The sequence below is a fragment of the Electrona antarctica genome (assembly GCF_951216825.1).
Source record: "Electrona antarctica genome assembly, chromosome: 8".
NCBI lineage: Eukaryota > Metazoa > Chordata > Actinopteri > Myctophiformes > Myctophidae > Electrona > Electrona antarctica.
The window spans coordinates 12,908,984-12,933,620 of NC_136789.1; the positions used below are offsets into that span (position 1 = coordinate 12,908,984).

Genomic DNA, 24,637 nt, shown 5'->3' on the forward strand with positions numbered 1-24,637 from the left:
GTCCCATATGGTCTAATTTGTATTAGAAGCACTGTCGTCTACAGTACTTCCATCTGTCATTGATTCATCTCTGAAATTGCTTTTGCCATGACGTGATACAATGAGGAGAAATATGGTTCACGTAAGATACCCAACTTTTGACCTTGCTCATAAATCACCCGCCTCTAATAAAATTGACTTATCTCCCCTTTTCCCATTCTATTTCCACAGGGTCAAGGCGAAGAAAGGGGTGAACCTGCGGCAGACCAAATCGAAAAATGCCCAGTGGAAGGTAGACTGGGAACTGCAGTCTGGGGCCAAGCATTCCATCACCACCATCGATGTGAACAAGAACAAAGGAGTGAAACAGGGGTAAGTCAACAGCCGCAGGCCTAAACACACACACTGCATCTATCTAACCACCGCTGGAGCTGAAGCTCTTGATACTTCCTCTCTCGTCCTGTATACAAAAAAGGGATATTTTACATATTCAATAGGTAGATGGACCTTTATTGATCCCTGTGGGGGATCTCTCTAAGCGCTTCACTCAACAGAGACCAAGGACAATCTCACAGTTTTCGTAGCTAAAACTCTGTGGAAAAGAGTTTAAAAAAAATACATTTCAAAACCAACCAATACAAATTCTCCAGGGCGGCCTTTCATATTGGAGCAATGATATGATTGATATATAAATAGTGCGTGTGTGTGTGTGTGCGCACGTGTCTGCGTGTGCGTGTGTGCGCGTAAGCAAGTGGCCACGACGCGCGCCTGCAGTTCCACAGTGGCTAAATTAACAATATTTTACAGTACTTTGACAAAATGCTGATATTTTGCAAGCACAGTTGACCTTCTGCTAAGTGTGACTTAATGTGAATCGTGAAACAGCTAGCATATCAGAAATCTGGGTAATCATCATTATGCACAGTGCATATTAAGCAAGTCAATAAACTGTTCTCCCTAGTTCTGTAATCTTGCTACCTGCATGCTCAGAGAATGTAGAAAACCTCCTTGAAAATCTAGTGGAATTATCATAGAGTAGGGAAACTACCTCAGTGTCCTTCAGTAATAGGGACAAAGACAAGGTGGAATATGTCACTACTGCTCAAATAGCTAAATGTAGGACAAATCATCATAAAACAATGTAAAATGAGAGGCATGCATCTAGGAATTGCCAGGTCAATGCTTTGTTTCATTAGGATGTAAGAATTATAGTTCCATTCAACTGGATTGAAATCAAATGCAATGCAATAAATAAGAGACTTCTTCTTTTGCATCCTCCACACAGCAAAACAACTGTTTTGTTTAAAGTGTCCATATACAGTAAGTGACTGGGGTTTCGACAAAATGGCTAGTTGCTTAGTGAGCTACAGTAATGTACTATGTTTTTGTCCCTTTCCATCGGGACAGGAAGGGGCCAAATATAGATCCCTGTTGGACACTGGTCAACTAGTGTTTTAATTACCTTAAAAATCATTGCCCAGTGAGAGAAAGAGGTGACACTTTTATTAATTCACAGTGACAGTGTAGATCTAATTATTGTTCTTTCATAGATCAGTGGCCTTTGTCCACTGTTGTGTCTTCAACAAGTAGAACGTTTGGTCATTGTTGCAACCATCCACATTGTAATCAATTTCCAGCCCATTCTGAAAATTAACTTAAAGCAGATTAATGCTAATAGCGTCTTGTAAATAGCGACAATTCAATTTATTATTGATTTTGTTTTTGCGTTATTGATTTTGGCCAATGGGTTCCAAATTGTGATTAAAATGTTTTCGTAAACAACGTGCCTTCTCAGGACAACAGAAAAATCTAATTTAATCTGCTGTTATAAGCCAATTTGCAATCTGCATAATTTAGCTTTGGATAATTTTATTTTAAGTTTAGGGTGAAGCAAGCAACACTGCAGGGTTTGGAAAACATGCTTATTTAGAATTGTACTCACTGGCATTCAGAAGGAAAAAAATGCATGATAAGACTACCCTGATAGTCACAAATACAGTATATCACATGGATACTAGTGGTGGAAAGTAACTAAGTACATTTTTACTTTTACTTTATTACTCCACCACATCTCAAAGGCAAATATTGTACGTTTACTCCACTATAATTATTTGGAAACTTTAGTTGCACTTGCTAGTTACTTTGTAGATTTTGATTATTTTAAAAACAATTCAGACCTCTATATTTATTGGCAATTTGAAAATGGCTGACCTACAATCTCAGAGCTTGTAGATCTGCTATTTTCAAAGGATTGTTATACATTTGAAATGTTGTTGGACCTTCTCATAATGAATACTTTTTATTGTGTGATTTTGGATATTGTACTATTGTGTTCTATAAAATAAAAAAATCGGATCGGGAAAAATCGGTATCGGCAGTTACTCAAAATCAAATGATCGGAATCGGATCGGGTGAAAAACAAATGTGATCGGGACATCCCTACAAAATACCTGATATTATGTTGATCGTAACAGTAATGCCTAATGACATAATGTCCATGTCATTGTTTTCCCCTCTTTTTCAAAGCATTTTGTGAAAGACTATTGCCCGCTCTTAATCAGTGGCGTGCACAGATAGACACTAGGGGGTGCTAGAGCACCACCTGCCCTTGCCCTCTGGACAGCAATGTGCCCTGAAAAAAAAAAGCTTCTAATATATTATTTCTATAAATCTCACACTATTAAGGCAACCGGCCGGTTCCACGTGCTGCACAAGGTGCCTTTTTTTCACTTGAGCACCTGCCCCTCTGAATGTCTGTGCACGCCACTGCTCTTAATATATATCAAATATTTATATCAAACAACAAGAAACAAATTTGTCGAAAGTTAGCAGAGAAACGTTGCAGCCATGTAAATTACCGTGATTTAGTCGTAGAACTTTGGCTGATGGGTATTGCTTCTGATTCATCGTTGCAAGTGTCAGAATTTTGCAGACCGTACATATTGGATTTTGCATGTAGTTTTCAGTTCCAACTCCACTCGTGAATCTTTGCTGTAAACTGATCCGTTAAGACTTTGGGCTCCCTTCCCAGATCTCCTGTCAGATTTGTTAAAATACTCTTCAAAACCTTCTCAGCCGTTCCCTCCCACACCTGTGTCTTCCACTTCTGTACAGTAGATTTTTCAGTGCAGAATGACCTCTAACATCTGTTTGTATTTCTCAAGTTACTGCTATACTTGTAAAAAACTAAAAATTAATAAACAGAACATTTAAAAAAAAAGAAAAAGAATGACCTCTAACAGAAGATATATGTGATGTATAATATGCTGTATACAGTTTGTTGGTTAGTTGTTGGATTTCTTCTGGCTTGTCCACAAATGCTGAGAATGTTATTTATACCATATTGTTTAGACAGATGCCTCATATTTACTCAGATTTTATATCGCACTTGTAAGTCACTCGTGATTGCAAGTCACTTCCGCAAAATGACTAAATTGTAAATTCTTTCTTACAGCACTTTGGTTGCTTTTGGTTGCATAACTAAAACAAAAATTGATAGTCTGCCAGTGGTGGCAAAGTTGTTTCACATTGGCTTCTGTAGTGTGTTGGCAGTGTGGAAAGCTTATTTATAGATGGGGTGGGGAGCCAGGGGAGGTGCCACAGGGGAGGGAGAGAGCCAGCTTGTTCTGAAACACAATGACTTGTTTATCGTAACTCCCCTTGTTTATGTGGTAGAGGCTACACATTCAGCCGATCCCCACACACATTGCACAGTGCACCTTTTGTAGGTGCGTGCGTGCGTGCGTGCGTGCGTGCGTGCGTGTGTTTGTGTCAAAAACACAACAGTGGTTCCCCCACCCTATACTGTGTGTGCTTGTGTGTATACGTGTGCATGCGTGAATGTGTATTTTGGTTGATTTACCCCGAAGTGTGCCTTAATCTGTGAACCAACGGTTCTTTACGATCAAAGTGACTTGTTTTGGAAGAGCCCAGAAATACTTTGCCTCTGCTAATACATTTCACACTTGCAGCTATTTTTTATGATTTTGTACCCTTAGCTCATACCATAAGTTTAACACATGAGGGGGGGGGGGGGGGGGGAGGGAGAGAGAGAGAAGAGAAGAGAGAGAGAGAGAGAGAGAGAGAGAGAGAGAGAGAGAGAGAGAGAGAGAGAGAGAGAGAGAGAGAGAGAGAGAGAGAGAGAGAGAGAGAGAGAGAGAGAGAGAGAGAGAGAGAGAGAGAGAGAGAGAGAGAGAGAGAGAGAGAGAGATTCATGGATAGATGGATACTTTGCAGATTACATTGCCGTTTTCTCTTCTGAAGAGCTGTATTGGATGGTCAATCTGAACGCTAAAAGATTCTGTCCGTGTTTCATTTAGGGGTTTGTTGGATGTTACTGCATCCAACAACCAGCATGGACAACTCCTGTACAGTTAACTTAATGCTGGCAATGCACGCAGAATAAATGTTATTACCCAACAAATTGTCCGCACTACAAAGTGCATCATCCTAGTATCTTACTGCGACCATACTGTAGGTCGCAGATTACTATGAAAATCTGAAAAACCTGTCAGTCCGTCCATCGATCTGTCCGCCACCATATATGGCCATCAATCCGTTACGCCTTGTGACATGTCACGCCAGTGATGCCACCGACCCTCCATACAGTATATGGGCGTCTCCATATATGAAGATCACAACACTGACCTCATCAAACCCTGGATAGCCATTCATGGAGAAGACCATCATCTACTGTAGATCTGCATACTTGTATATGGAGCCAGCCAGCAACTCTACATCTGACCTCAAACCTCAAACCCTCAAACCCATATCTCCATATATGGAGCTGACCTGTTCTGACATTCCATATGTTGATCTCTCCCCACCCATCCTTCCTCTTCGATGTCTCCCATTTGACTGATACCTGTCCATTCAAACTGTAGACGGGCCAGCCCCAAAGTTATTAGTGCAGCCGTGTCCGGCAGCCAGAAAAAAATAGAGTTCTCAACAGGCCCGAAAATAAAGGCCCTCATCAAACCCTGTACATTCAAGACATGCTCCATATATGGCCAGTCCTCATCAAACCCTGTACACTCAAGACACTGCCCCCGCTGCCACCCTTAGATCTCCATATATAGAGCTGACCTGTTCTGACATTCCATATGTTGATCTGACCTCATCAAACCCTATACAGTGTACACTCAAGACACACTCCATATATGGCCAGTACAGAATTCATTCCATATGTTGATCGGACCCCCCCAGCAGTCTGCTGTCTGCTGTCACCCAGGCAGATGCGTGCATGTCGCGTCTCACCCTCAGCGCGTCTTATTGGTAGCATTCTGATTCTGTAATGTGTTGAATGTAGCATCAGTTTGATGAATTATAACATACTGTAAAGATGTTTTTATTTGGGAACTATGAAGCAGATCTATTGGAATCTCCACATTAATCAGTTTAGCAGGGCTGGGATCAAAGGATTCAATCATTTCAACCACCACAGAACCCTGAAGCAGAGCTTATGAAATAAATATGATATGCTATATGGGGACGGCGATCGTTATGGCTTTAACATCCACTAACGTCCATAAGCACATGCTTTATTTTCCTCTCCTGCCTCCTGCCTGTCTGTATAGTTACTCAATTATTTACCAAGTATCAATCAGGGATTCACTGTCCACTGATTTAAGCATATTTACCCAGCTCACAGCAATGAGTGAAAGCATACGGTCTGTTGGCTAAAGAATGTATGGCCTGATTGCAGTGGTGGAAAGTAACTAAGTACATTTACTTAAGTACTTAAAGGGGAATAACCCCTCATAATCATTAACATTGTGAATCACATCTTGATGACATCATCAAGATGTGAACCTCCAGTTCTAGGAAACACAGAATGGGAGGAATTGTTTGTATTATTTCCACACAACAGCTCTAAGGTATATTAATGACATAGTAAAATGTTGAAAATGAGTGGTATTCCCCTTGAAGTACAATTTTGAGGTATTTGTACTTTACTTGAGTAATTCCAATTTCCAATACTATTGCTATTACAATAGGCAAATATTGTACTTTTACTCCACTACAATTATTTGAAAACCTTAGTTACTTTGTAGATTTGGATTATTATTAAAAAACATTCACATTAACTACTTCAGCCCTATATACATTTCAGCCATTTGAATATAGCCGATCTACAAGCTCACAATGCGTTGCATCGCAACACATCTTGTAGATCGGCGAGAGTTTTATACATGTGAAAACTTGAAATGAGACATTCTGCATAATGAGTACTTTTACTGTTGTAAAAGTAAAATAAAGTAATTTGAAGATATATTACACAAAGTATTCAGACTATTTTGGTTAGTAAAGCTCTTTTTTGCAATGGCAAAATAAAACGTACAGTCAGTAGAAACAGCTAGGCTGGAAATATATAAAATCATTATCTATTAGTCACACCCACTTACAGTATATTCTTTCAAAATACAATGTTTTGTAATGCAAATATAGTACCTTTGAAAACCACTACTAAAAACATTCATTTCAAAACTCCTTTTGTGGTGCAAGTCATTGTGCAAAAGGTTAGGCTTATGTACTCGGCTTTGGGGGCCATATTGGTGTCACACATGGAGCTCATTTTCAGTGACCGATGGCGAGACAAATCGGCTGAGATCTCATCATGAGAGGAGGAGCCTTATATTGTATGACTCAGTCAAGCCCCAGTGTTCATCACAAAGCAGTCTCGGGGAGATCACAGTCTCTGGGAGATCGCTCTCACTTAGCTTCAGCATCAGGTGAGGGGTATAGAGGTGTAATGGCTCTCACTTAGCTTCAGCATCAGGTGAGGGGTATAGAGGTGTAATGGTTCTCACTTAGCTTCAGCATCAGGTGAGGGGTATAGAGGTGTAATGGTTCTCACTTAGCTTCAGCATCAGGTGAGGGGTATAGAGGTGTAATGGTTCTCACTTAGCTTCAGCATCAGGTGAGGGGTATAGAGGTGTAATGGTTCTCACTTAGCTTCAGCATCAGGTGAGGGGTATAGAGGTGTAATGGTTCTTGTCATAGGTGGAAATTTAATTCGGCTCCTTGCCACCAGTGAGTAGATTTCTATATAGGGCTTGCTGAACTTTAGCCCAACAGGCATCAGTGAAGCCATGTTCAGTTTCATGGTCACATACACTGCAGTGGAGGCTGTTAGATTGCCATCTGCATTGCAAAGACAGGCCAGCATGTACTCTAGACTAGAGCTGGGAGATTTGGACAAAATCAAATATGACATCTATCTAACTATAAATGCACCAAGTCTCTGGGTGCGTGTACATACTGTACATGTGCGTCTGAAATCCACGTAACTCTAGAACCGTTAGCCCCACCGACTTCAAATTCGACACATGCGTTCCACCCCACCACAGGGGGTGCAGTGCACGGTGTCGAGTCGGTCGGACCCACGGTTGTCCAGAACTGCCACAAAAGGCCTCTTGCCCGGGCTCTGGACAGGGCCCCTGCCCATGCTCCATATAAGGGAGCTGGCCTGTTCGGACATCACAACACTCCATATTTGGGCATGCCTGACACAGAACTCCATATATGAGCCATTCTACCGAATTGGTTCAAATTGCAAGGAAAGGAAAAGCAAAAATATATTTTTAAAAACAATTAAGTAGTCAAACCTTACATGTGTACAAATATCATCTCATGATATATTTAATCTCAATACATTTATTGAGATTCCTACTAGGCTAACGTTGCAATATGCTCATTGAACTGCTCCTTGGGGACACAGTGGAAACTGCCTCAGGGTCAGGAGGAGTCAGGACTGCATTTGATTATCAAATGTGCCATTTAATCAGTCAGCTGTTCTGTCATGAAATAGGTATGATGTTTTGTGATAATTCTTTGACTTATAATATGCACACAGCTAAGAATTGTTTTTGTTTTTTTAAATAATAAATAGCTCCATATTCTGATAGATAGACTGGAATAGAACTGGAACACTATAAAAATGTAAGCTCATAAATGGGCACTCTCTCCTGATTAGCTGAAATGTTGTCACCTACCTGAACATGTATTTTCTGTTTAGAGAGACTGAACAAACACTCTATAGCAATGATTACTATCAGATTATAATGCTTTAACCTTTTCACACAAAAAAACATTTTGGTTTAACCAAAACACATCACTTACCCTACAATGTTCCCAAAGACAATATAAGAAACAGGGGGAAATTATCTGGTCCTAAGATGTGAAATGTCCTGAACAAAGGGAAAGCAATTTAGAGTCTAGCACTAAATGGTCACTGAAAGACTGCATTTACAGTGCAGAATGCGTTTACAGTCTTCTCCACACTCCCAGCTTTACAACGCCTCACATTCAATCATTCACTCACTGACGGCGGAGGCAGCCATGCGAGGCCTGCGGCCGGCTCGTCAGGAGCAGTTAGGGGTTCGCTGTCTTGCTCAAGGACACTTTGACGCCATGCCAGGCACCGGGATCAGAACGGGAACTTTCTATTTACCAGATGACCGATCTACCTCCTGAGCCATTTCTTTATTTTCTTTTTTTTTTTAACTATGTGGGAACTGAATCATTTACTATGTACAATTTGAGCTCAACAGAGTGCGCTCTTTTATTGGCATCCATTGTGACAGCACTTTTAGGATCAGCTGAAGTGTACATACATATTCATGGAATCGCTACAGAAGTATGCAGCTCTTATCAATTGAATTAACCAATCGCTGCTTCCTAAAAAAAAAACAAGTTCTGTGTTTTACAACAGAGCCTCCGTCGTGTTACGGTGTCCTGCGCCGAAAACATAAGATTTACAATCTCACAATCTATCGCACCCATGCGGCGTTGTGTTATGTTCGTTGGCGGCGCCGGTGGCTCAGGGGTAGAGTGCCTGGATGGCACTCTACCCCTATGTATTGAGCCAAATCCGGGCTCCCTCAGAGCAAGACACTGACCCCCTAATTGCTCCCGATGTGCTAGTTGGTGCCTTGCATGGTTTCCGCTGCCATCGCTGTATGAATGTGTGTGTGAATGGGTGAATGTAATGCACAATCTATGTAAAGCGCCTGCTATATAAATGCACCATTTACCATTTTTCGTTCATCACGCTTAATTGTACAAGTCCCCTTCACCTCGCCACACCAGAGTGTAGTGCTTCTGCTAGCAGATAAGTAATTGTCTCATGCGCTCAAACCTACCTATAGATTTGATGATACTACTGTACGTAGTCCAATAGTTTTGATTAGTGCATGCATTATAGGGCTCAACAAGGTGATATTGTTATATGAGACTAGATATAGTCTGCCATTTTGGATTTTGCAATATCGTGATATGGCATATACTTTATATCATCCTTTATATTATCTCCTAACCCTTATCGTTATTAAGGGCAGTGATCCAGGAAAATGAAAATCCGTCTTAAAATGGTCCGTCGGCTTGTTATTATGATCCACACCAGCGGCCATCTTGCTATGCCAAAAGATCCGCCTCCAGAGGCGGTTGTAGCAGAGACAAAACCCCCGTTCACTTGCATTGGACTCAATTTCCCAGAAGCCCTAGCAGCCCAGCGCATGGCTTGATTTCCGCTTTCGTCATCATAATATGATCGTCTATCCACCAGCTCTGCGGCAAAGACGGAGTTTCTTTTTAATTATTAAAATACGGCGATTTAAACACATAAACAAATGTCGGGTATATCGTATTAAGCAGGGCATATAGTTTGATCAATCAATTTAAAGCCCTCAAAGTGTTAAGCCCTATTTTATACTTTCTAAAATCTCCAGACCTACAAGCTCACAATGCATCACATTTTTGGGAAAAATAATAATATTAATAATAAGAAGAATTATATTATTATAATATATATTAGAATATAATATATATTATATAGGCTAAACTTATTTTGCTAAATATTAACTCATGCTTTACATTTGCTCAAGCTCAAGCTCTGGAAGTTAACACGATGGACGCCCAAAACTCCTCGCAACCTGTCAGTTGACGGGTAAAGATTTAACCCCGGAGGTCGCCATACCCGTCAGATGGCGGGTTGTAAGGGTTATATCAATACCAAGCAGCCGAAGCTCAACACTAACCGTCCGTGCCCAGGCTGCTAGACTGTCTAGCAGCCTGGGCACGGAACAGTGGAGCCTGGGCACGGGCCCGCAGTGGAGCCTGCCTGGCAAATGACATGGGGGGTCCTTTTTGTGGGTGTGGCCAAAAGTGGGCGTTACCAAAAGGTGGGCGTGGCCATGACATCAGATTTTGACAGCTTCAAATTAGTGTTAAAAATAATATATCCAAATTGACTCCAGTCCTCTCTGTTTAATTAAATACAGTGAAGCACTTGTGTTATTTATATGTGTTAGAAGACAATTGTAAACAGCTCCCTGGATAAAGACCACATTGTAAAAGTAAAAGTATACTGTACCAATTTTATAATAATGTATAACCTGTTAATAAAAATCTATTTGCCAAAACTAAATTGTAGTTGATTATTTGGGCTTGTTTCTATAGTGTAGTTATTTATGGAGAGTAGGTAACCAAGTGGACCCTTATTAGATCTAACTATTAGATACCTTAAAGCTTGGTTTCATTTTACATTCTCAAGATATACATTATTGTTATTATTAAACATCTGCATTACTTAATTTACAAGAAGTCTACACAATTCGAGAATGTAGAATCATTTGTCGTTTGCCTGTTATCTCTCCTTTTTTTTAAATAGGCTACTGTATTTATTTGGCATTTGGTATGAAAAAACAAACAAAAATGAAAATAACATTAACAGATAAATGAGGAAATGAGGAAAAGTTAGCATGTCCAGGTGCTCCGATGTGACTGGGTGAGGGCAGTCTTGGTTTTTTGTTTGTTTTTTCATGTCCTATGAAAGCAGGGAATCATAGCAAAAATAATGATGTGTTGGTTAATTAGATTGAGTAAAACAAAATACATACATACATGGATGCACCTGGGACGTATCCTCAGTGATGTATCCCAAGGTCATCGGGGTTTCGGGTCTCCCAACATCATACCCCTCACTCAGGTGACCCAGCCGGGGTGATCAAGTCCCGACTTACGTCCCAGTAGCTACCCTTGATCAGTCCCATTAGGGAAAAACCAGGGCCACACAATCCGTTCCTCCTGAACTACCCTGCCAGGACTGGGAGGTACCATTCTGGCGCGTGGAAGGACTAGGCTCTGTGGGTTGACTCCTGTCCGGGCCCCTCCTACGTCTCACCAGGTCCACTCCTGCTCTCACCAGGTCAGGCCCTGTGCGTTGCACCAGACTCCCAGCACCAGGCACTTTATTCAGGAATGGTGGATTCTCGAGCCGCAACGGTTCCGCAGGCTCCACCTTGCCCTTGGTTAAGCTGAAGTTAAACCTCTTATAGAGAATGGCTATATCATTCAGAGCTATATCATTCAGAGATAGTTACATACATCAACCCTCTATCTATGTATGGACCTATCCCATCATGTATAGCGGGGGTTGCATTTGCTTTATATTATCCTTTATATTATCTCCTAACCCTTATCGTTATTAAGAGCATTGATCCAGGAATCCCACAGTAATACATTTCTCTGTCCTGGCAGGGATTTCCTGGGCAACGTGGAGGTGATGCAGCTGGATTTCGAGATGGAGAACTTCACCAGCCTCTCTGTGACCCGGAGGATCAACTGGAACATCGACTACAAGGGGCAGAACCCACCCCCTGACTCTGAGAAGGTGGTGACGGAGCTGACAGTGGTGCAGAGGGACATACAGGCTATCATCCCCCTGTCCATGGTGAGTACATCATGACATGCAAGATCCAGAAACACATCATGCATGCTTTCTTTCATTCATGGTTCACTCCTAAACTATGCTCATATTTCCTTGGTACACTGGATTCAGTGGAAGATCTTTTCTTTACTTTCTGGTGTTGTCACCAAACCACAAAGTTAAAAATATTTTTTTTGCTATCAATTACTCGCCCCATGAAGCCTTGAATTCATGGAGATTTCTGTCGCATTCCTGTCTGACCCAATAATTCAATTGAGGACTCTGCTGCGGTAGGAGAACAAAATGTAACTATAAAAGATTATAATATAAACTCTCACATGTGTAATCACTGATGAGCCTTGATGATGCAGGACATTGCAGGTTCAAAAACAATGTTTTAAATGTGATTTTGCTCTTGTTATTATTAAAGACTGGTCTCCTATTAACTCCAATTAGTCAAATATTGGTTATTGGTTCAGGATGCAATGCTTCATGGGGTGAGTATTGCTAGGATTTTTTATTGTTTGGGGCGAAGTAAGATTTTAATCCCGATGATGATGAGGAGGAGGAGGAAGATGATGATAATAATATTAGATTATTACATGATCTCAAGATGTGCTCTTGTACCTACTTGTCTGGCTCAGAGCAGCAAGCGCTTATGTGGTTAGCAAATGTACGTTTTTGTTTTATGATGTTGGTGTTTTACTACAGGCCTCTCCCCTCTCCCCCAGAGGCCCATCTTTGCACGCCTCCACTCAACAATGTTCTACTGGCACTCCATATGGTCTAATGCACTTCCATCACGTACTTACTTACATTATCACTGATTGATATTATTTGTTGAGAGCCAATGGAGTCTCAACAGAGGATTTGTAATTGCCCACTCGTTTAATTGTGGCTCTAGACTTTGAATGTTGGTAATTAGTGGGGTTGGTAAACAGATTGTGGCAACAAAGGAAAATAAATTAAACAAATACGATACAATAGGGGACATGCAGCCCTTAGGTTTGGGTCCTCTCTTATGGTCTCTACTAGCTTTCTATGAAATGCAGAGAGTCTCAGCTCACCTGAAGGAGATTTCATTATGATTAGAATCCAGCCCCTGAGGTAAATGTTGAGGTGATTCAAGGTCCCACCACTGGTGTGTGGTGTACTGTTAAGCATTGGCCAATTACCTTTGACAAAAAACGAAATAAGTTTTACATATGAAAAGGGAGCGCCTGGAGCTCGCAAACCTTCTTATGCATTAAAATTCCTTTATTGCGTGAACTCTAAGCATCACCGATTCCAAGAGGTTCTCTATCTAGTTTATTCCTCCATTTGGCAGTTTTGTTTTAAAGTCTCGTACTCACAAACACATTATGCAGGAGTAGATACATTGTACTTTTAGTGATGAAGGGATCTATAATAATAATAAAACAGGAATAGAACCTCCTGTTTTCATATATATATAATTCATATAGTAAATGTATTTATTTATTTATATATATATATATATTTGTTTCCTTGCTCTTTGGTGGCTCGCTCATGGGCACTTCTTCTGCTGGTTGCAGCATGGTCTCACCGACAGAATAACTATACTGCATACAGTATTTAACACAAATAAAACATTTCCAACTGTGAAATTCAAAGTCTACTGAACAATTACACATTCCGTCGTATATAAATGTGCAATAGACTATACTGTAGTACCCTGTTATACCTTTTACGCAGATACAGAAACAGCACAGACAACCACAACTGTTTTTAGACCTAATATTCTCTGTATTTTATCAGTGAGTTGCTCTTTCATTATGCATTGCTTTTCTACTGCAGCATGAGATCTCCCCCCCAGCACGCACGCACGCACGCACGCACGCACGCACGCACGCACGCACGCACGCACGCACGCACTATCTCTATCACCATGATGCTGCTATAGTAACTGCATCATTACCATTACTGCAGTGGAAGGCAAACATAACCACTTATGCCCTACAGTATATATATATATATACTTTGTTGTGCGATGAACTGCGAAAATAGGAGATGTATTACTACCTCGACGCGTCACATGTGGTATTTTGAAGTTGAATCAAAATAGCAGATCTACTGTACAAGAGCTCACAGTGTGTCATTGTACATTAATATGCAACATGTTGTGAACTTATTTGAAAAATATGCGGAAACCTTTTTGCCTATAACGACGAACTTCAACTTAAAAACCTAAACATTTAATCTATAACGACATGCCCATAACAGGGACTTCAGGGTATCATTGCTGACGGGCAGAAACCTCATATCTCCATATTTCTTTGACATGTTTTTTTGTAAATCATACCAGAGTGTCACACAAAAGTAGTGAAAGTAGCTGATCTACAAGCTCACAAAGCATCACAAATCACTATGCGACAAATCACTGTGAGCTTGTAAATCGGTTATTTTTACTATTTTGAAACATTATTAAAATCCACGATATCATACATATACAACACTTTAAAACTTAAAATGCATAAAGTAGGCTATAATCCTATAGCTTGTTGAACTACCTCAGGCAGCTATAATCCTATAGCTTGTTGAACTACCTCAGGCATGTCAAGAAAGTCTCTGCAAGTAGATTTTCATACAGTAACATACCAAAATGAGTGGAATCCAACGGCTATCTGGAAAATCGAACAAACCACGGTATGCTTTGGAAAATGATTGGCATGTAATGTCAAGAATACTGTGAGTTTTATTAATCTGTGCCTGGCCTACAAATATGCCAGAACAGCAGTTTTACTCTGTCCCATCTTCGCAGCCACACACACAGGTCGCTTACTCAATTCAGTTGCACTTTATTTTAGTGCCAAATCACAACAAGTTGTCACAAGGCACTTTAAATATTGAGCAGAGACCCAACGTCTTTCTCTCCTGTGCAATCATTTGGCTGCAGTATTTTCTTCCCCTTAAACAGGAAGAAATCTCGGGCAGAACCAGGCTCCTCTAGGGTGGGCGGCCATCTGCCTTGTTAGGGGGAAAGCGGGGCACATAAGATGGACCGCAGCAACAAGAATAATAACAACAACAATAGTAGCAACTATAATGACAGCAATAATTTCTATAACAGTCCACAGCCTTATTCCCAAAACTCTCCATCTGCAGCTGGTAATTCCCAATCATGATCCATGGGAGCGGCGCCTACTAATGTTGTTCAATAACAACATTAGTGTGTGTGTGTGTGTGTGTGTGTGTGTGTGTGTGTGTGTGTGTGTGTGTGTGTGTGTGTGTGTGTGTGTGTGTGTGTGTGTGTGTGTGTGTGTGTGTGTGTGTGTGTGTGTGTGTGTGTGTGTGTGTGTGTGTGTGTGTGTGTGTGTGTGTGTGTGTGTGTGTGTGTGAGCGAGTGAGAGGGACCAAGAATCATGGGTGGCCCATGAAGCTTGCTTCAAACTTACAGGAAGGTTTCCCACTGCAAGGAAAATTAATCACTCCAGAAAATCATTGCAACCTAGTAAATTCACACTGTGTCCAGCCCGCAGTGGGAATGCCCTAGTGCTCCCGATTAGCCTCTCTGGGAACTGCTGACATTGTTGAAGGATCTAACCAGTCTTGACCCACGACTGATCAAGTGAAAAAGGGAGTACTCGAATCGGGATCAAGTCAACCTCCTAATTAGCGAGGTGCTAAATGGCAGAGTGGGAATGGATTTAGGACGACATGGCATAGAGGGCAGTAATTATACTGTATGAGCTAACCCTCAGAGCCTTGGTGTTCACAAACATGTATTGGTTAACATGGAAGGGAAGAATTTGATACACATTTCCTCCAGATTCTGAACGCAAACATTGTCCCAATATGGGATGAACATTTGGCCAAAATAGCAGATCTACAAGCTTTCAGGTCAGCTATTTTCTGCAAAGAGGTGTAGAAGGGGGAAAAAAAGGAGGGGGTCTAGTACAGACCCCTGGTGGACTCTGGACAATGAAGTATGTAGGGTTTAACTGGTCAAGGGGGAGTTCAATTAACTACCATGACAAAGGATTACACACCTGGAACAATGGAAGGAGATTAGGTGGCATGACTTTGCACTGTGAGAAGAGGGATTCAAATAAGCAATCTCACTTTAACCCATTTGCAGCTTTTCTGCATTTTAAGTCAGAATAATATAAATTAAAGGGTGTGTTTGGGGGATTAAATGTCTTTGAGCATTAGCTGCTGGTTCCTTTTGAAGATGCCTATATCGATGGCCATATTGTTTAATGTCTCTCGCACGACTTGGCTTCAACTGCATTCTGTTGTTATCTGTTTGTTGTTTAGAGGGAAATCAATGAACTAGAACTTAACTGCACTGTATTTGGTAGTATAGAAACGGCAAGGCAGGAGTTTTGTGAAGAGTAATTCCTGGTAGCTATGAAAGTTGAGCTTCCGCTGCCTGCCGCAATCTCTCAAATTCCCTCTGACCCGACCATCAAACAGGTGCCCATGCAGCTCTTGGCTCTTTTTATATATTTATATTATGTAAAAAAAAAACAGGGTACCGTACCAGGTACTAAAGGAACATTTTTATGTCTACCATTAGAGGTTAATGAGCACTGACGACGAATGTCTGTGCACTGACGGGGCCTACCGTCGGATTTCAAAGGTTAAGGTAATATACAACGGCCGTTAAAGTGAAAGTGCATCATTGAATGGCCAATGGCAGAGAAATGGACAAAATATAGCAAGAGACGAGACGGGGTGCCTACGTGGCTCGGCCGGTTGTCACGCGGGCTGTGTGTTGCTTGTGAGTTCAGGAACCCGAGTTTGCGTCCGACCCCTGTCTTACTCTTTGTCTTGCGTGCCCTATCTGCCTTCATCCTTACATGCAGGCAGATATATATAGGCTATATTCTTACATACATACATGCATTTTTAATGACATGAAAGTCGCTTTATTGGGCCCTTTGTTACGTTACAGAGAAAGATGGTATCCAAACCCACATGTTCTTGGTTTCTTTAGCTGTGGAATAATTCCCATTGTAGGGATGAAGGCAGATAGGAATAGGAACCAAGCAGCGCTTTGCAGATAGCTCTGCTGCACAAGCCACTGACAGCTTGTTAGGACAGATCAGCATTTTCACAATGTGCTGATACGGATAGGTAGGTGTGTGGTGGGCGGGTCAAGGTTTATACCAAAAGCACAAATGAGATACTTGTTTCAAAGGGGAACAGCAAAGGAAACCCATAACACATAATGGGACTCCAGAATCCATCAGCGTGGATTGTAATGAAAACATGACATGAGATCCAAGGGAAGGAAAGATGGAGGGCGTATGGAGAGCGGCAAGGAAACAAGAGAAAGACGAACCTTTCAGATGAAAAAGCAAAAATCCCAGGATATAAATGTTTGCTACTGTAAGCAGATTCTCTTCCAACTGGGAGCTGACCTGCTGCAATGGAGGGGGGTGCCATTGAATTAACAGTGTGTGGAGTGGGAGACTTCTTAGAGGCTGTGGTTGAATCAAATTAAATCTGTGGCTCTCCACATACATTAGACCGATATTGACCGCACCAAGCCAGCCAAGCCCTCCCTTATGAGGTGTCCCATTAGTTGAAGGAAGGAGTGATGGAAGGGGCGAGGAAACAAGAGCAGTAAACTTGGTGTTAAAAGCAATAAATGTTCATGGAAGCATTCTTCAGCCCGGCACCTGGTGTGATGTGCATGCTTTTGTAAACGTACCTACCATAATCACTTATAGGTAGCTACATGAGAAACTGAGAATGGTCAGAAAAAGGCGAAAAAGTTCATTTTCTTCTGTAATATAATTCAAAAATTGAAACTTCCATATTCTAGATTCATTGCGCATAAAGTGAAATATTTAAAACCTTTTTTGTTTTAATTTTGATGATTATGTTCATGAAAATCCAAATGTTATGGAAGCCCAAATTTGCTTTGATAGCAGCTTTAAACTCATTTGTGTTGTTGAATCTATCTATCTTGACAATACAACATAGATTCTCTGTGGGGTTCAGGTCAAGTTAAGCACAGTAATACCATGGTCAGTACACCAATGACTAGTAGTTTTGGCTTTGTGGGCAGGTGCCAAGTGCTGAAATCAAGTTATTTCACTTCCCTTATCCCTTCCCTCTCTAGCATCTACTGTTTTAAGTTTACATGTAAGATTGAATCTTGATATATGAAATTCATGAATTTCATTCATAAAATTCCATTGATTCCAACTATTGCATACGTATGGTATGTCAGTATAACCCAAATCGTTTCTTAGTTTTTCGTTTGTTTTATGAGTTAATTCAGTGCATTTCATATACCAAATCGGATATTGTGAACCTTAAGATGATTGCAACAGACTTATGCTGTTGTGCTTGAGTCTTCATTGGGCTGAAGCCATCTCACTGCTGGATATATCACACACTCAGTGTGGGGCTCAGTGTGATTACACAGGAAGCCATGAAAAACTAGATGGGCATAATTTCTCCCATGCTTCTCCTGCTGCTTTATTACACCTTAAAAATGAGGGCCTGACATATATTTTATTTTCACTGTGTTGAATTAGGGAAATGTCCATGGTTCATGGCCCCGGACTCTCTCCCGCATGGGCCCTGTTAATGCCATCACACTTTTTGCAGCTTCCATGCTCTGAAAAAAAGTAATACAAAAAATATATAATAACACAATAATAATGAATGGATTCACACTTCACTGAAGACGTGTATTTTAATTGGATATTTGCTTTCCAGAGCAGTCAAAATGTGGATGGTTTTACATTATTATATCCAGCTATTGCCATTTAGTTTCCCCACATGTTGATTCATTGTCATACTGTACAGCTTTTCAATATGTGTTACTGTAAATATATGCATATTATTCTGGCAAGCATGTAACAATTTTCTCCCCATCAAACATGTTTTTCCAATGCAGTTATTGTAATGCATGTCTTGTTATAGTTTACCCCAATCCTAGTTATAAATTCCTCTGTTTAGAAATATCTAAATTCCACTGGGGGCGACTGTGGCTCAGGAGGTAGAGCAGGTTGTCCAATGATCCATGGGTCGGCGGTTCGAATCCTGGCTCCTCCTGGCTACATGTCGAAGTGTCCTTGGGCAAGACACGGAACCCCAAATTGCTCCCGATGTGCTGGTTGGTACCTTGCATGGCTTCTGCCGCAATCAGTGTATGAATGTGTGTGTGAATGTAAAGCGCCTTAGGCGCTATATAAATGCACCATTTACCATTTACCACAGTCTTCATGTATGTTCAGATGTAATGCCTAATGGCAAATTGTTCTCTAAGTATTTACAAGGCCTAATTAAAAACTTTTCTGTTACAGAAATGCAACTGAACAAATTTTCTTTGAGGCTGTAAGTTAAACCAAGACATTGTAATAAATATATGTGAATACCCCCCCCCCCCCCCATCCCCTCACCTGAAATGAGTGAAGGTGATTGAAATACAGTGAAGGAGGGTCAACAGTGCTAAGACTCATTTTCAGATGAATGATTGTTGAAGTTTGTGCCTAGTTTGCAAACTTATGCCGTGCCTAACTTCATCTTTTGCTGCAAAACCCGTACAAAATGATGATTTTGCTTAATTTGCTGACATGAAGGTACTGTATAAGGCTTGTTGCTGTATAGTCTTTGCAATGTTGCAGGTGATTATACAGAATCCATTGAAAAAGGGCCTCGGCACCATGAAAGCAGGTCTACCATTGCACGAAAACGTTGGGAATGGAAATTTTTGGAAATCATTTGCAATCTTAAAAAATAAATGACACCATGGGGAGTGAGCTCTTTCCATCAAACCGCTCCGTGTGAAATGTCTCTGGCTTTCTCTCCGCAGGACACCGAGATCATTAACACAGCCATCCTGACCGGGCGCACTGTGGCCATTCCTGTCAAGATGGTCTCCATAGAGATGAATGGAGCCGTCACCGACATATCATCCTCCGTTCAGTGCAAGTCCTCCAATGAAGACATTGTTAAGGTAGAGTAAAATCAATTCCCTGAATATCCACAATCTGGTGTTCATGTAGAAAATCTGTCCCTCTGACACTGTTATGCGAGGGAAAGAAAAAAATAAGCAGCACGACTGTTAAAACCCCACGAGAGCTTAAAAACATCATTATTATAGCTCAGTTTCTGCCGTATCTCCCTTATGAATCGATGGACGCACATTCCCGAAATGCCACATCTAAATCAATAAAGCGACAAAAGCAGCAGTAATAGCTCCATATCATGGGTTTTAAAACACTTCTCTCACTCTTGATCTATAGTCAGTCAAGCCCTACAGAGATACGTTGTGTTAAACTGGTGCAAAGCCCACCATCTTGTGTCTTTCACTTAGCCAAGGGGGGATGGCAGCAGCCACAACACCAGTGTCCTGAGATACAGAACAATCATCACTCAGACCTGCACAGAATGCAAGCTTGAAGATAATATCAACTTCCCATTTGTTTTGTTTTTTTAAGTAAATTGTAGAGCAATCACAGCATCGTACAAAGCACAACGGGGGATGTGATTACACATTATTTTCTCTAGTCAAATACAATCGTAATGTATTTCTGGGCGAGAGGACAGCTAAATAGCCAATAGAACAAAGCATGAGCTGCAATTAACTTATTTACTGCCGATATCACGCTCCGCGCCTTTTCAGGTTCACAACTGTGTCCTGTACGCGCAAAAGACTGGTTCTGGTGCCATGAGAAAAACCAAAAAAAAAACTGAAATTAATATTACATATTACCGCAGTCGTGTTGTCTGCGTCGCGCTAGTAACGCCCCTGCATGTACCCCACTTTGAAAACGGTGGGTATTGAGAAGATGTAGTGACCTCAGATAATGGCCCGCAGCCTGTAGGCTAAATATGGTCCAGCCTTTTCAGATAATGCTGGAGAATATCATACTGCTCAAGTAAGCCCTGCTGTCAGGAAGAAACCACCTAACTCCATAATGTTCATTTTTCAGGAAATTAAGAAAACCGTATATTTCGATAAAGCAATACTGCCTCATCAAAGTTGGTGTTGTTGCCTTTATATTATTGTCAATTACTTGCATGAGAGGGGGAAAGGTGGTGGAGTTAGTTGCCAGTTAGTTGCCAGTTTGACAGGTCCAATGGAGTTAAGAGGTTTTGTCCAAAGCGTTTTTTTTACTACTTTCCATTGGTTCTGTATTTTCGATACAGACGTAAGGGTGTTTAATAGCACTGATGTATGCAAAAAAAAATCATAAACCTTAAAAAATGGAGTTAGGAGGTTTCCTCCCAGCAGTGCAACGTGCTTCTCCATGACAAACAGCAAAAATAGCCCATCCACAAGCTCACAATGCATCACAAAGTGATGGGTTGTGAGCTTGTAAAGTGGCTTTTTTTGGTTGCTATTTTCTTATTACAAAAAAGAAAGAGGATTTTCTTCTTTTTGTAATGTTGGCAAACCTTCCCAATAGGGAAGCCTATTTTGTGGTTAAACTACAGTTTTAATTAAATTATTAAACATAATTCTCCAAAAGGAAATGTATGTGAGCATGTAATTGAGTCTGGACAGAAGCAGGGATAAAACATAGCCCCACTGGTGATACAAAATTAATCACCAGAGGGCGATATCAAATCTAATCCTGGTTAAAACACACAGTGAGGTCAAAGACCATGATTCTCATACAGCATATTCAAGCAAAAACAATGTGTGTTCCGATCCTGAATATGTAAAAAATTTAAAAATATTCATAACAAAGTCCTTGGGGCTTATGTTGTGCTCCGTCAGAAGACTGATGGAATTGGCTTCACCGCTCAGATTTCATAAGCTGCGTCATGTTAAATGCACTGCTAAAAAACTAAAAACCCTCGAGGTGCTCATAAATGTGGTTGATCATAACCACTGGTGCATCATCCTTAGCCCTGCATGAGTCTGCAGGCAGATTAGTTAGGCACGAGGGGGCTCACCGAAGAGAGTAGGAGTTTTATTATAATTCGATCAAAGCGTTTCATGGGGCAGAGATCAGAATGACACCGCACACAGTCATAAATATCCTGTGTATAGCTTTTATAGGTTTTTGAGAGAGGATTTTCTGCATGCTGTTGGGCTGACCACACTATAGAGGGTTGGAACAGGTGTTGATATGGGATGGCTAGTTCCTTAGCTTCACATCATGTTCTGTCAACCATTAAAGGCAATGCTGTGCAATATCGAGTGAGTTAGCTTCACTGCCTCTGCCACTAACGTTTAGAGACTTATTCAGGTTGGGACCTTCCAAGTCCAGGAAATATTCAGGTCCTGGCAGTCCAACAAAGCATTGAAAAGAATGAAAAAATACTCACAATGTTGGAGAAAAGGTTTTGTTTTGTATTTTTTTAACAGGGCATACAAAATCACGGCAGTCATGCAATTCTAATTGTAATTGTCTTATTTCCGATATATTTTGCCCACAGCAGTCCCCACTTTAGTTAAATGAAGTGACAGGCTTTAGAATGTCCCGTCATATCTGTATGGCACTGGTGCCTGAGATTGGAATTTAAACCGCATTTGAAGACAGATTACTCTGTAAACCTCTATCCTGAACAATGATTTGTTTCCACCCCAGCTTGCTTCCATTTGGATAATTGCCAGCCTGCCATTGTTGCAATTTGTTCCCAACTTTTGAAAAAGGATGTGCTGCTCTCATTTTTCTTTGAGCAGACTGTTAATTATTTATTTGTTTACTTGTTCTTCCCCGTCCAAAGGAAATAAATATGCCACAGTAAATGTCAATGTTGGCAGATAGGCGAACCGTGTGTATAATAATGCACGTGTGCGTGCACGCGCATCTGCACGCAGGCAGGTGCGCAAGCGAGTACACACATAAATACAAGTGTGCATATAGACACTTGTGCATGCACAATTGCGTGCATGCGTGTATTTTGTATGTATGCATGTGCACGTACGTACGCCGCGAGTATCAAACCAGTGCATGTGTGGGTGCACACGTGCAGGCCATGGATAGCTGTTCAAGTGCCTTAGGGTTGAGCTCAGACTGCAAGCAGGCACAGTTGTGCAATGTGTGGAGAAGGCTGAGAGAGGTGAGAGAGAGAGAGAGAAAGAGAGAGAGAGAGAGAGAGAGAGAGAGAGAGAGAGAGAGAGAGAGAGGACCTCCCTCCATCACAAGAGCAAGAGACATCCCACCCACACACCCAATCCTCCTCTCTCCTCAGGCTGTGTGAGTCCCATCACCTCATATATGTGACAATGGAGATAAAGCCTTGTGTCAGATGTCCACAGTCATGTGCCCATGGTCATCCTGCCGTGTGTGGGTTAAAGCAAGCCTCCCTTGTCCACGCCTCATCAGTGTTGACACATTCACCTTTTAGCGGAGCCCCCTGTAAGTGTAGAAGGGGAAAATAAGAAGGGAGGGTTGTGTGGACGTGAAGTAAACGCCCTGGAGGATGCTCCTGTGTCACAAAGAAACCGTCTGGTCAGTTGTGCTGTCCAGGTCACAATAAGTGGGCATTGAAGCGTGCTTGCAGTCCCGGTTAACAATGGCACAGAGGGAGAAGGCAGTCACACTGTTCAGGTGTTAAGACCATAGCTGAATGGGTATAGAGAGAGAGAGAGGACGCCTAGGAAACAGGAAATCCCAGGTTCAATTCCTGGCCCTGGCTATTTTGTTGAGTTGTTAACTCTGGTGCCTCTATTTCGGTCATGATATTATTGGCATTAATGGTAAAAAAAAATGCACATTTTAAATAGTTTTTCAAAAATTGTGAAAATATCAGGTCTATAGCTACGACCTGGTACAGTAGGTCAGCTGTTTTCGCTATTGATAAAGTGCATAGGGATTATTAAGCGGTTAACAGTGGCTCAAGTTGTAGGCATGTGCAGTGGCCTTTAGCAATACACCTGCATTGGTCTACACAAATGAATTTAATTGACAGCACATATTGCCTTATGTTGTTTAAATGTTTAATATTTAAACTCTTTCTCACAAAGTAATAAACAATTAGAAAGGGGAAAAAAGACACTGCAAAACCCATACAGGTTTATATCTAAACAATATAATATAAAGTTGGGTGCTCTGCTAGCTTACTGACGCTTATATTGCCCACAGCAAGTTGGCACGTTCATGCGAGTCCATCAGAACACTGGCAGTTAGCAACAGGAGTTGTGCTTATAAATGATGACACTGCAGCAGCTGTGCTGCGAATCCCATTTTATGCCATTTCTCAACGGCAACAAACCTCACACTGTTCATGCAGACCAGAAATAGCAGGTTTTTATATCGTTACTGTACTCGCCACAGGTCATATTTCAAAGGGAATCAGTGAAAAGAAAAACAAATGGTAGCCACTATAGCCAGCTATACGGTATACACCGGTGCATATGTTTCTCTACGGTACTAGTCATTCACCTCCCGTAGTAGCAGATGCTGTGTTGAATTAGGCCCGTGACACCTTCCAGAAGGCAAGACAGCACATTTGAGAACACCAGAGCCACAGATAATTTTCAAACTCAACATCATCAATCTCAACAACAACAACAGGCTAATGGGGTTCGGCTCATTTAGCAGATAAGAGCTAAATGAACTCATTAGTAACAGTTGAAGCGAGCTTAGAAACACATTCATAACGCATGAAGAAATGCTTCATAACAGTTACAAGGCCCATTCCCAATATTGATACAAGCCTTTGTATCAGCCGTACATACAGTGTTGCCGTATATCATAGATATCCGACAGGAACTTAGTGTCTCCATATATACTATATGCCACGCTGAATGGCCCGGGAGCGGGGATTATGCTCTGTCTGTCTGTCTGTCTGTCTGTCTGTCTGTCTGTCTGTCTGTCTGTCTGTCTGTCTGTCTGTCTGTCTGTCTGTCTGTCTGTCTGTCCGTCCGTCCGTCCGTCCGTCCGTCCGTCCGTCCGTCCGTCCGTCCGTCCGTCCGTCCGTCCGTCCGTCCGTCCGTCCGTCCGTCCGTCCGTCCGTCCGTCCGTCCGTCTGTCTGTCTGTCTGTCCGTCCGTCCGTTAATACATGAC

The 24,637-nt window shown here is 41.4% G+C and overlaps 1 protein-coding gene across 1 annotated transcript in view; it reads left to right on the plus strand.

Annotated features, from left to right (window-relative positions):
* The window catches only part of tmem132e (transmembrane protein 132E), a 472,661-nt gene that overhangs the window by 378,194 nt on the left and 69,830 nt on the right, over positions 1 to 24,637 (plus strand). Inside the window, exons 4-6 of the mRNA XM_079507332.1 lie at positions 211 to 351; positions 11,518 to 11,710; positions 19,482 to 19,625. Of these exons, the coding sequence (XP_079363458.1) occupies positions 211 to 351; positions 11,518 to 11,710; positions 19,482 to 19,625 (478 nt within the window). The remainder of the gene's footprint in view (positions 1 to 210; positions 352 to 11,517; positions 11,711 to 19,481; positions 19,626 to 24,637) is intronic.